This window comes from Mangifera indica, chromosome 15 (assembly GCF_011075055.1).
Source record: "Mangifera indica cultivar Alphonso chromosome 15, CATAS_Mindica_2.1, whole genome shotgun sequence".
Taxonomy (NCBI): Eukaryota; Viridiplantae; Streptophyta; class Magnoliopsida; order Sapindales; family Anacardiaceae; genus Mangifera; species Mangifera indica.
This window is the reverse complement of record NC_058151.1, coordinates 5,263,002-5,277,332: the sequence shown is the minus strand read 5'-3', so window position 1 is coordinate 5,277,332 and position 14,331 is coordinate 5,263,002. Positions and strand designations below refer to the sequence as shown.

The 14,331-nt window shown below is 30.6% G+C and overlaps 1 protein-coding gene across 1 annotated transcript; it reads left to right on the top strand.

Annotated features, from left to right (window-relative positions):
• Positions 1 to 206: 206 nt before the first annotated feature.
• LOC123197226 (bifunctional bis(5'-adenosyl)-triphosphatase/adenylylsulfatase FHIT) lies at positions 207 to 3,074 on the top strand. The gene is made up of 5 exons (XM_044611415.1): positions 207 to 388; positions 467 to 577; positions 1,526 to 1,672; positions 2,424 to 2,522; positions 2,613 to 3,074. Exons 1-5 carry the CDS (start codon positions 278 to 280, stop codon positions 2,727 to 2,729), a joined length of 585 nt encoding a protein of 194 aa, XP_044467350.1. The 5' UTR covers positions 207 to 277; the 3' UTR covers positions 2,730 to 3,074.
• Positions 3,075 to 14,331: the final 11,257 nt, after the last annotated feature.

Sequence of the window (14,331 nt, the reverse complement as noted above, 5' to 3'; positions counted from 1 at the left end):
GAAAAAAAGTAAGTTTTAAAAACTAAATTGAAAGCAAATTGTTAATTTTTAAAATTAAACTAAAGAAAATGTGATAATTTTTTTTTAATATCATTGATTAAATGATATTTTTATTTTTATAATTAATAAATTTTTCTAATAATAATAATTAACAGATAAATTTTTAAAAATTAACATATATAACCTATCAATATACTAAACATTATGTGGGAATTGTCTTTCGGCCTTCGTAAGAAAATAAAAAATTGAAATTTCGATGCCTTTTGAAAGCGGGTGAATGTTAAAGGTACTGGCATTGCTGCGCTCCTCCAACGCATTCATAAGCAGTAGCCGGCGGTGCTATATTTCACACCCATCAAAACGGTGCTGTTTCATCTCCACAATCAAGGCAAGTAAATCAATTAACTACATTGACTACATCTTCTTCTTACCCCTTTAACAATTCTTGTAATAACGATTCGCTCAGATGTCGACGGAGGCTTACCAGTTCGGCCCTTATACAATCGACGCAAAGGAAGTCTTTTGTTCCACCAATCTCTCCTTTGCCATGGTCAACTTGCGCCCTGTGGTTCCTGGTACTTTTTTCTATTTATTTCTTTCTTTGATTGCCCCTGGTTGCTTTTTTTTGTGCATCGATCTCTTACGATGGCTTAATTCCTCTTCTTCTTTGCAGGTCATATCCTTTTTGACTGATTTGGTATTAATTTTAAATTGCATTCAGTGGAATTTGATGATTGTCATTTTGTTTTTCAATAAATCAAGCAATTATGAATTTGATGATTGTTGTTCTATTGAGTCAGCATATTTAAAATGTATGTGTTAAACAGTGAGATAGAGGCCGTGAAACATTTTTTTATTTGAGCCAATGGCTGTTTATATGGAACCCTTTTCAAAAATAGTTTGAAGTCTTTTAGGCAAGTGGGAGAGGGTAATTTTGGAATGTATATCTCGGCAGGATGCTCCTATCACAGCTTGTTCGACTGGATAAAAATGATCAGTTGTACCCTCAGGTGTGGATGTATTAGTTGGGGAATGATATAAACTTTGTTTTGCTGGTTTGGTAGACTTTTATTAGCATACCATTGCTGGATCAGAAACAATCTTTTTTCTTCTTCCACATTTAGTATGCCTTTGACATATGTTGTATATTTTGTCTCCTGATAACATATGTGGATAAAGTAAGCTGGTGTAAATATTTCTTGTGGCCAAATAAGTGATAGTTGGAAGTGCACATATTACTGTTGTATGGCTGTCAATTCATCAAGGCAGAACCTGTGCCTCAGCGGTTATGTATGTGCATTTGTTGAGCATGATGGCTAGCAGAACTGTAAGACTAAGTTACATATCTAAATGCTATTATTTAGTTTTGTCAATAATGTAAGCGGTTGGTGAAAGTGCTGAAATGAAATCTGTTTTTCTTTAGGTGGTTGTGTATGATTTTGATCTTGGGTTTGTCAGTGGTTGGGTGCTCATGTACACTTAATTATATGCGAATTTATTATATTCAGTGAACTTAACATATGTACATGTGCTTATCGTCCCAAAACGTGAAGTGAAACGTGTTGTTGATCTCACTGCCGAGGAGACTTGTGATTTATGGCTCATGGCACAAAGAGTTGGCAAACAACTTGAAATTTACCACAAAGCTTCATCACTCACATTCACTATTCAAGTAACTCCTATCTCTAGTGAACTCTTATTTTCACGGTTTCTGTTTCTGTCTTCTTTTAGATGCTTGTATATGTAAACCATATTGACTTCTATTTGTTACTATATTTTCCATGGTGTGGATGTAATGAAAGTCATATAGCTCTGAACCTCTTTGAGCTTATCCTTTTCTTTGATTTTATGCTTTATTTACTCACATTTGATCTCATTTTCTCTGAAGCATTTGTTTATTTTCTTCATGTTCTCGTTTTTAATGCCTAGAAATTCACATTTACTGTCAAATGCTTAATTGAAGAGAATAATTAGTAATGCTCTGTATCCTTTCAGTTTCTGTCAGGTGTCTTCATAGCTCTTATGCCATGGAGGATTTTCATTGGTTTCATTTCTATTAACTTTTTATGTTAGACAATCTTCATGTGCTACCTTCTATAGTGAACAATTTTAATTTAGGATGTGTTTACGATAAAGTGGACATACAAATCACTTTTAGTTGAATTTTTTTAATTAATTAAAATATATTTGCAATGTATAATAGACATATTCTACTTTAGAATACCAAGTATTTGATGTGTTGATGTGATCATCTTCTCTATTGAAGTTGGGGCAATGTAACTGCATGATATTTCTTATGATTAAAGGACACGTGCAGTGCATGACTTCATATTCAATCTCCTAACCTGGAATTGCTGTGTTTGGATAAACTTATGTTCTGTCTCTTTTGTTTGGTAAACTAACTTAATTGTATTCATTTTAAGGACGGGCCTGAGGCTGGACAGACTGTCGCCCATGTTCACATCCATATTCTGCCACGGAAAAGTGGTGACTTTGAGAGGAATGATGAGATTTATGATGCAGTAAGATGGATACTTTCTTTAGTGCTTATGATCAACTTTTATCTTCTAACCTTTGCTTAAATGGTTTACTTGCCTGCACTCTCGATACAGATAGATGTGAAGGAGAAGGAATTGCAGCAGAAGCTTGATTTAGACAAGGAAAGGAAGGACAGAAGCTTTGAGGAGATGACACAGGAGGCAGATGAATACAGATCGCTTTTCATATAGATATGCATTAAAGTTTCCTCCAACATCCCTTGGGGCCTGGACACTTGTGATCACATGAACTGATCTTTAACACTGTGTTGAAAGATAAAAAGTGAAAATAACAGTAAAGAGGTATTTCTCCATTTCATATATTTATGTGTGTGAAAATAATCTAACAAGAATAGAACACCTAAACTGTCGTCATCTATGAGACTGATGATTGATACATCTTATGGTTCTATTTATCTGTATGTTTATTATATGGTATTACATGAGTATATGCATTCTTGTATGCAAACTGGTTTGATGTGGCGGTTATTGTATTCAAGAAACGTCTTTATTTTCAATATATGAGCATTGTCTGCAGACATGAAATAGCTTCCCATGGTGAAATTATAACTCGTTGCAGTAGATGTGAAACATGTAATGAAATTATGCTGAATGAACTAGTCAAATCATTTATGTTAGTTCTTTAAAATGCATAAATGAAGAGTGGATTTTAGCTTGAAGTAATTTTACAATTTTCAATTCACTAAACGAATCATATCCAGGAGAAAGCATTATATTTTTCGCTTGAGCGGAAAATTGGGCTGTCAAAAAATTACATTAACCCCCACACCCCCCCCCCCCCCCCAAGGGTTTGTATTATTTGCCTTGGTTTTGCAGGTCAGCTCCTCCGTCTTTGACTACCGTTTTCAACCTAGTCTCTCTCCCTCCTGACGCTGAGTGATGCTCCCTCTCCCGAAAGATCAGTCGACAGAGGGGCATTATATGAGGCAACATTTTAGAGACGCATTTGGTTGATAAAGACGTGTTCACGACGAAACTGAAGTGACGAAGACTGAGCACCAACGATTGATTGTCTAAAGCAACAAAGACTGAGGCACAACGAAAATTGAAGCAACAAAGACTAAGCAAATGCATCTTTGAAACACTGCCTCATCTAATGCCCTATGTTGGCCAATCTTCTAGGAGAGAGAACATCACTTAACTTCGGGAGGGAGAGAGAAAGGTTGAGGATGGTGGTAGAAGATAGAGAAGTTGGCCGGAAAAAGCAAGGGAAAAAAATAAAAACCCAAAAGGAAAATATAAACTTTCAAAACTTAGATTAAAAGAAATTGTGAGTTTTTAAAACTAAGATAAAGAAATGATATAACATTTTATTTTTTTAATATTACTATTTCAATGAAATTATACTCTTAAATTTAACATATTTTGTTAAGTTTAATAGTTGACAGGTGGGTATTTAAGTTTTTTAAACTTAGCAGATATGTATTTGACAATGAACTAAACCTGATTGGGAATAACTCTTTTGGCCAATGCTAAATTTAGCATCTCACATTACCCAACCTAATGGCCCTTAATGAAAAATATTAAGGCCAAAAGACTTATTCCCACTTAAGGTTTAGTACAAATTCAAACTTATATTTATTAATTTTTGAAAATGACTTATCTAAACTCACACCCACAATTTTGAATTTTCATTTTTGAAGTCTCTCTAATTCATCGATTTTCTCTCTATTAATTTTAGTATCTTGTTTATTGATTATTGATTATTTTATTTATATAAGTATTTATTTTAATTATAACGACTTTATTGTTGTATTATTTTAGTTATTTTACAAAAATTCATAATAAATTCTCAAAATTTTGGAGTTAAAAGATCATCTTCTTCCCAATTTGATGTTGGTAACTACTTATGTTTCTTTTCCTGTAATAATCCAAGAAATAGATATATTAGAGCCATTTCATTCTCTCAGCTAGCTAATCCAAATGTTGTAATTCGAAACACAACCAAAACTAAGTTTAACCAAATACAAATGAGTAGTGGGCTAACAAAAACAAGACACAAAAGGTAAATTTCTAAGATATAATAATATTTTATTAAATCAAAATGGCTTTTGAAGATTGGACAAGACGAAGAGACATGTGGGATATGCAAAATTTGTAGTGTCTTTATTAACGCCAAGAATGAAACATCCACAATGAGGCAACACCTAGAGAATGAGCAAGTTGGATTGATCGAACAAGGTTTAATAGGTACGCTAGCTCAAACTCAACTTAATTTTATATTCAATCTTCAACTCTTTGAGTATAACATTATATGTATAGATTGCATAAGATAAAGTAGCGAAATTCATAATTGCTACAGATTTTTCCTTTTTTTTTTTGTTGAAAATTGTATTTTATTAAAATGGTTATAACTATTTTATTTCTATAATATAGGCTTGCTAGTAAAAATACAATTAAAAGCACTATTTTAAAAACTTCATGCTAAATTAAGTTTGAAACTTAAAATTTTCAAAATATTTTTATTACAGTTGCTTTTGATTTTCATCTGTCAGATAAAACATAATTGTTTTGTTATAATACATTACTTAGAACAAAACTTGATAGATTTTTAACATAATATGTTAAAACTATTTATGTAATAATTACTGAAGTTTTAAATTATCATGTAATAACTGCGAAAGTTGTTGCATTAACTATATTAATGTTTGACTATGCTACAACAACAATTTCTTATATTGAAAAGAAGGTGGATCTGCATATTGAAGGGAAATTTTTCCATAAGAGAGGTGTTTGCTACATTATCAATTTGATTATTAAAGTTGATTTATAATATATCAAGTCGATTTCTCCGTTATACCCAAATGACACGTGATATTTTATTCAACCCATTTTCTAAGGATTACGTCTAAGTTAGTATTCTCAATTAATGTCGTATCATAGAGGATAAAAAATCATTTTTAGGTTAAAATGATTACACATTTGTGTGATTAGATATATGATGATAAAAGACTCTTAAAGATCCCAAACTACTTAACTTATGTAAAAGCAAAAGTTTGGAAGACAATGTAACGCAAACTAAAGATAATTCTACTTAGTTTATATATTGTAACTAATTTAAGTACTATTTTCTTTCTTTATTTTTAAATTGAAATTTATAATTTGCATACATTAAATTTTTTACTCTAAATAAGAAATACATATAATTATTTAGTTATAACTTGTATTATATTTTTATTTATACTTACTACATATAAATATAACTATTTTTAAACATCAAATTATTGTTAATATTTTTACAAATTATAATTACACAAGATCATTAATAAAATTAAATTTATAAATATAATATAATTATAAAACATTTAAATTTTAGTATAAAAATAATAATATAATATAATACCATTCATGCCTAAGGTTTGACTTAGAGGCATCAAAGGGCCTATACTCGCTTAAGGCACACTCCAAGTCTTTATTTTTTGGCACGACTTAGGAGGCGTCAAAGGAATTCAATGGGGTTAAGACGAAAAAAGTTAAAAGTAGATATTAAAATTAAATGGAATTCAACATACCTCATATTGAAAGTATGTGAAATGTATGAAATACTTATAATGCGCTTCTTTAATACCCAATCAAAAAATTTGAAAAATCTTTTTTTTTGACAAATTATGACTAAGAGATTGTCATGACTCTAATGAACATGTCAGAGCCTTTGAAGACAAACACAGATAAATGGTTAAGTGTTTATTATCTAACTACATGTTTAATTTTGTATAATGTGTTAGAAATTAATGATATTTTTAAAGAATATAAATATCCTAATATTTTTCAAAATATGTCTAGACAAATAGAACATAAATTTAAAAATTATTAGACTGAAGTTCTTTTACTTTATATTAATGCCAATATTTTACATTCTAAGACAAAATTATTAGGAGTAAAAAATTGTTTAGATGTTATTAATGAAAACTGATTAATTTCCAACGGGAATATAATAGACAATGTTCAAGATTTTTTATTGAAAATGTATAGTATTTATGAAAATAAATAGGGAAGAGGGGCACAAGCTTCAAAATCTGAGGTAAGTTTTGGTAGTACAAACAAAAGAAAGTCATGCATATATTGCTTTTGCGTAAAGATAAACAACCTGTGGGTCAAAGTATAAATTATGGTAAGTTTTATTAGGGGTATGCATAATTTGGTTCAAACCGTAAAATCGGATCGAATCGTTTGAAAATTACGGTTTGGTTTGGTTTGGATTATAAAACGGTTTGGTTTGGGTTACAGTTTGAACGGTTTTTAAACCAAACCAAACCGTAAACCGTATATATATATGTATGACATGGTTTGCAGCCAACAGCAAAAAATAAATATATATATTTACACAACAACCGACACAACAGTTAGCAATTCATATATGCATACATACAAAGAACAACAAATACTCATAAATACACATAACAACCAATACAGTATTTTATAAATATATACAACCACCACTAATTAATATATATATAAAAAAATGCAGTAATCTATTTCTTAAAAATAAAACATATCCGACACCTAATACCTCACTTTTTTTTCCATGAAAATTTCTTTTTCCCCTTCCTATGTTCAGCACCGCAATACACTTTAAATTTTTGTGATTCTTTCTTAGCAAAAAGGAACCATAGCGCTATCACCATCTTTTTGGTCTAAGTTCTCATTTGAAGCACCAGTCAACTCACCGTCGCTCAACTCATCATCGTCGCTAGTAAGTCATCAATTTACTTTAGAACCCAATGATGCATCTATTCTTGTTCATATTGTTATCTATTTTGGCTTAATCATCATATTCCTTATTTTCATTAATAGGTTATACTTTTCAATAAATTTTATACGTGTTTACTACACATTAAAGTAATCTATTAATATTACATTTTGATATGGAGATTTGGCCAAATTATTATCAACTGATGTTAATTTACAATATTAAAACTTAAAGTTGTATGAATATATTGCATTAATATAAGTATAAAGAAGTAAATAGTTTGTGTTAATTAATCAAATGATTTAATTAATTAAATGATAAAATCTAAGGGTAAATGGGTTCAATTTAATTAATTCAAGGGTAATCTCTTTAATTAATATTAATATACTATTATCTAATATATAGTATAGAAAAGTAAATAGTTTGTGTTAATTAATCAAATGGTTTAATTAATTAAATGGTAAAATCTAAGGGTAAATGGGTTCAATTTAATTAATTTAAGGGTAATCTCTTTAATTAATATTAGTATAATATTATCTAATGTATAGTATAGGAAAGTAAATAGTTTGTGTTAATTAATCAAATAATAAAATTTAAAGGCAAATGGGTTCGATTTATTAATTAATTTAAAGTTAATCTCTTTAATTAATGTTAGTATGATATTATCAAATGTATAGTTCATTAAATTTTGTAGATGGAAGACATCAATGATGAGTTCCCATTAGGAGAGAGAGGAAGTTCAGTTCATCTTCCTTACCTCAAGTTGAGAGCAATGATTGTAATTCTTTAGTAGCAAAAAGAAAATTTATAAAGGAAAGATCTAAGGTATGGGAGCATTTTACCAAATTTGAATCTAATGGGAAAACAAATGTAAATGCAATTATTGTGGTCAAGTGTACAAGTGTTCCCTAAGAAATCTTGGAACAAGTACACTAAGAAATCATTTGTCAAGGTGTAAGAAAAATCCTCTAAATTATGTGAATAAAGTAGACCCTAAGCAAAAAATATTGAATTATAATGTTGTTGAAGGAGACAATGTAGCTGATAGTGTAAATTTGGGAAAATTTGATCAACTTTCATTGAAGAAAACCCTAGGAAAAATGATCATAAAGGGTGAACTTGCTTTTAAGTTTGTTGGGGAAGAAGGGTTTAGGGATTTTTGCAGGGAAATACAACCTAGATTTCAAGTTCCATCTCATACTACAATTGATAGAGATTCTTATGAAATTTCCATTGAAGAACGACAGAAGTTAAGGAGATTCATAAAGAGTAACTGTAATAGGATTTCCCTTACCACTGACACATGGACATCTTTACAAAGGATTAATTACATGTGCATCACATGCCATTTCATTGACAATAATTGGCAATTGCATAAGAAAATTTTAAATTTTTTTCCTATCACCAGTCACACTGGTCAATCAATTGAGAAATGTTTGCTTGAATGGGGTATTGAAAAAGTCATGACTATCACTGTTGATAATGCTAAGTCTAATGATATTGCTATAGGGTACGTAAAGAATAAAATAAACAATTGGGGTGGAAGTGTTTTAGGTGGAGAATATTTGCACGTGTGGTGTGTTGCCCACATTGTTAACTTGATTGGTAAGGATGGATTGGAATTAGCAGAAAATCATATTGCTCACATTCGAAATGTAGTGAGATATGTTTGACAGTCTCTAACTAGGTTGCAAAAATTCAAATCATGTGTTGAGGAAGAAAAAATTCAGAGTAAGAGCTTGTTATGCCTAAATGTACCTACTAGATGGAACTCTACATATTTGATGTTGGATACAGCTCAAAAGTTTTAGAAGGCCTTTGATAGGTTCGCAGAGAATGAGCCTCATTTTTCTAAACAACTGGAAGAATCACTAAAATCTAGTGAATCTAATGAATCCAATGCTCGAGATGATTTAAAGAGGCCACCAACAGATGAGGACTGGGATAAAGCTAGACAATTGACCACATTGTTAGAAACTTTTTATGACCTAACACTTCATGTATCTGCAACATCACATGTGGCTTCGAACTTATGCTTCCACGAGATTAGCAATGTGTTTTGTCTCTTAAGAGAGTGGAGTTTAAGTGACAATTTTGATTTTGCTTCAATGGCATGGAAAATGAAAGAGAAATGTGACAAGTATTGGGGAAATCCAGGGAAACTAAATGTTTTGTTGTTTGTGGTTGTAGTTCTTGATCCTCGATACAAACTTGAATATGTGAATTTTGGGATTTCTCAATTGTATGATGATGATGTGGCTACTTTGGTCCAATGTAAGGTGAAATCAACTTTGAATGAATTGTTTGATGAGTATAAAAAGCCAATTGAGCATACAAGTGCAACTATTGTAAGTTTTGATTCAAGTCAATAGATTGAGACTCAAAAAGGATTAAGAAAAGATTTATTTCTTAAAAATCTATTTAAGAAGCATAAGGCAAGCCAAAATATGGTGGAAAACAAAACTGAGCTAGATAAGTATTTGGGTGAGGATCTTGAAAAGGATGGTGCTTCTTTTGAGATTTTGGCTTGGTGGAAACTAAGTAGTTCTCGATTTCCAACTATTACACAAATTGCTCAAGATGTATTGGCAATTCCTATCTCCACAGTCGCGTCAGAGTCTGCATTTAGTATAGGAGGTCGCATTCTTGATTCCTTTAGGACATCTTTATCTCCAAAGATTGTACAAGCTCTTATATGTACAGAAGATTGGCTTCGTTGCGTCCCTAAAGAAAATATGGATGAATCACTTGAAGATGTAGAAAAGTTGGAGAAAGGTACATGTCATTCTCTTTGAATATATAATTTTAATTACATTTGTATACGTTTATACTTCAATATGATTTATAATTTAAATTCTATTGTCTTTCTAACAGATATTGCTAAGTTCACAATGAATGATTTTGGTGGACGCTCTGAAAATGATATTTAAAAGAATACGTTCAGTGAGATAAGGTACTTTTTTTAATAAGACATATTTGATTATGAATTTTAATTGATTCTATATTCATCAATAACACTTGTTAGAACCTTTCCAGGTATGAACGTGTAAGAAGCATTTATTTATCTTCCTATTTGCCAATTGTTTAGTTGATTATTTTTGTATAGTGGCGACCTGATAAAGGGTTGTCAAAATACAGGAAGTATAGATTTGAAATGTGAATATTAACATTGATCTCTTGTGGTGGGGGAGAGATTAGGTGTATGAAAGTGAGTGTAAGTGCTGCAAAATAGAGATAACAAAATTAATCTCTTAGTGAATTTTTTTCCATCTTCTGTGGGTGATTTTTCCTGTATTAGTTTTTCACCTAAATCTTATGTTCTTGTATAGAGTATTTGTGCATTTTTTATTTTTTCTTCTTTGGGTTTCATGACTAATTTATAGTGAATTTTATGTGTTTATGATGACATGATTTTGGTATTAAATGTAATGAATTATTGGGTTTTGTTCAAAGAATTGAATTTTTAATTATATAAATCTTCTTTGTTTTATGATTAAATTATTAGTTTTTGTTTATGAGGTTTTTCGTGTTACTACACTTTTAGTTTTTCTGCTTGTGTAGGCTGTACTTAGTTGGGCATTTGTTGGATACATGCATGCAGATTATCGGATTAGGGCATTTGGAGCCAGGAAAAGGCTACCATTTCCCTTATGAGTGTGTTACAAATCAGCTTTAAAGTGTTTTATGCTATTTTTGTTTATTTGTTTCTTTACTTTCTATGTGGAGATTCTTGTATCATTTCAAAACGTGTCCATAGTTATGTTATCCGGAAGTGGTGCTACTTGTATATGCCAGTTTTTTTTTTGGAAAATTAAAAATTTTTTTTTTCTTGGCCATATGTTGAATGTGCTTTGTTTTAGGTTTGTGTTTATGATGCTATTACTATAAATTAAACATGCTATGTTTATGATAGTATTATTATAATTTTATTAAATTTCACATATGGAAGACATCGATGATGATTTTTCACTAATTATGTCTTTTAATCATGGTTATTATTCATTTATTTTTTCTTGAATTTGAAAAATTGAAAGTGAATGCTTTTTATTCAGTTTGAACCGTAAACCGAACCACACCAAACCGTATATTTTCAGTGCGGTTTGGTTTGGTTTGAAATTTTTTCAAACCGTTTTTTTCAATTTGGGTTGAAAAATATTGTAAACTGTACCAAACCGGACCATGCACATCCATAAGTTTTATAATTATATTAATATTAACCATTATCTAAAGATTGTTAAATAATATGGTGACAATGACAAATTAGATGTTTTAGCATAGTGGAAAGCAAATCAAGAAAGTTATCTTATTTTTTCTGTTATGACATGAGATCTACTAACCCTTTTGACATCTAATATAGTATCAGAATCTGTTTTTAGTGTAGGTAGATGTACATTGAATGATAGGCGATTCAATTTATATCATAACATGGTTGAAACAATCATATGTATGAAAGGTTAGATAAAAACTAACTTCAAATTACAAAATCGGGTCGTAGTAGATATCCTTAAAGAATTCAAAAATTTGGATATTGAAGACGAATAGATGATATATATATCATATTTTTTTTTGTAATTGTACATTATATAAATGAAATGATTTATAATATATTTGAATATTTTTATCATGTAACCATAGTATTCTTCTACCACAAGTGAGAGATTATTAATAAAATGTTCAAGGTATTGTCCCCAGTTTTAGTAATTAGAAAATAATTTTTATTTAATTTTTTAATTAAATGATAAAAAATTAGTTTTATTTAATTAATGGCCGACCAACAACCTTATATATATAAGGTCATTTTGTGGGCCTACATATTTTGGTGGGCCAACTTAGCACAACCCGTAGGCTGAGTGCACTGTGCCAAAGTAGTCTCAGTGCATTGACGCCTCTAGTCTAACTCCCTACTCCCTAAGGACTTGTATAGGGCTCGAACCAAGGAGCAATTTGGGTCTTGTATATATATAGGGTTAGGCCCAAGCGAAGCCCTCATTTGTTCACCTTTGGACTAAAGAGATAAACGAAGAATGATGAATTGAGAAAAAATGTAGGCCAAATGACTATTTCCCACCCAAGATTTAATGGAAACCCAACTTCCCATCCACTAACTATTGAAAATCCAAAAATTCACTCATCTGTTAAATTTTACTATTATTATCAAGCGTAAAATTGTCATTTAAAAATTTTAAAGAAAAATTTTTATTCTTTTTTTTTTTCACCTTAGTTTTGAAAACTCATATTTTTCCCCTACCTTCATATTTCACAGGTTTAAAAACTAATTTTTTTCCCTTAAGTGTAAGGTTTGCTACCTTCATATATTTCCCATTACAACTGCCTCCCAACCTTATGAAAAATCTCAGTTTCAACCCCCTTTCATTTTCAACTTTCTGCATATTCCGATGACCCTTTCCAATCGATTCCTCTACTTGAGACCATGCCTCCTTTACCTTCTGGTGTCAGCCAACCTCTTTCTCTGGTGAAGTCTCTGTCCCTCGATAAGATCACAACATGATAACTATCCTTGTCATCATGCAATTTTCATCAATCATCGGCATTACACGGCGCTCACATCTCTTCATTGGCTTTTGATCCTTCATCGACATATTCCCTTGATGATCCTTCATCGACGACGGAGATGATGTCCACGTCTCCAAAGACGAAGACATCGACAGATGAAAACATCTATCGAGAGAGAAATGAGAGGGAGAGGGATGCCAATTCCTTGGATAGGTGGAGGAGACGTCAGAGACGAAAGGAGAAGGTTGTCAACAACAATTTGGAAACTAATTTTGAGGTGGGTTGAAATTGAGATTTTTTAGAAGGCTACGGAGGAGACTGTGAATGGAAAAACTATGGAAATTGCAGATCTTAAACTTAGCGAAAAACAGTCAATTTTTAAAGCTAGAAAATATAAGGGTAAGAGGGAATTGTAAGTTTTCAAAATTAAGGTGGAAATAAAAAAAGATAATTTTTTTTTAAATTAAATCTTTAAGTGATGATTTTACCCTTAACAGTGACAGTGAAATTCAATAGACCACTAGGTGTTTGAATTTTTTAAAGTTAACAGGTGAGAAATTAAGTTCGCATCAAACTTTGGGTGGGAAATAGTCATTTGGCCAAAAATCTATTTGTATTTGAGTGATACGTTACAATTCACAAAATTGTAATGAATAATAAATTTTAAAATAGTGTTATGTGCATAACTTTTGTGCACAATTCTATACACATAATAAAGTGTTTGTTGAGAAATAAAATCTGATACCCTAATAACCAAATAGAATAAAACAACGATTTAGGATAAAAAATACTTTCCAGTCTTTTGTGTAAACCTATTAGGAACCCACAAGCAAAACAAATGCAACAAAATTAAATAAATCAATAAACATAAGAATTTTAACATGGAAAACCTCTCCAATGTGAAAAAAAAAAAACCACGAGATCTAGTTTAGATAAATCTTCCACTATTAGCAATAATAATGGGTACAAACAAAGTTTTTCCTGGCGAAATTAGAGGCATATAATCAACAATACATCAAAAACAACCATTCTTGGTAACAAGATATCAAATAACACAAGATTAATGAACAGAAATCATCAAAACAGGGCTTCAGTTCACACATCTAAATTTGGATCTAGAGACCTCAAAATCAAATCTCCACTGTTCAAAATGTAGTACCTTATGTCTTGTATATCTTCAAAAAATTTGAGCTCGATCCAATGGAGAACAACTTCGGGGGCGCAAATTTGCGGAAACTATCATAGTACAAACAAAAACAAAAAAGTAATTCTTTTTCACCTCTTTTTCTCTCTAATTTAATAGGGTTTTCAACTTTATCAGTTCCCATTTGAATGGATATTTATAAGTTTTCATTAAACTTGAAAGAAAGATTAAAATAGCGTTCATCCACATTTAACCAAAAGGTCAAAATTGGGTAATACAATAAATAAGTCATCCTCTCACATAAGATGAAAACTTTAACAATGTCATCATATAATTAGATAGTTAAAAATAAAATAATATTTAATTATATTATGACATATGATTGTTTATATACAAAATTATATACATAGTTTTATTGTAAATTT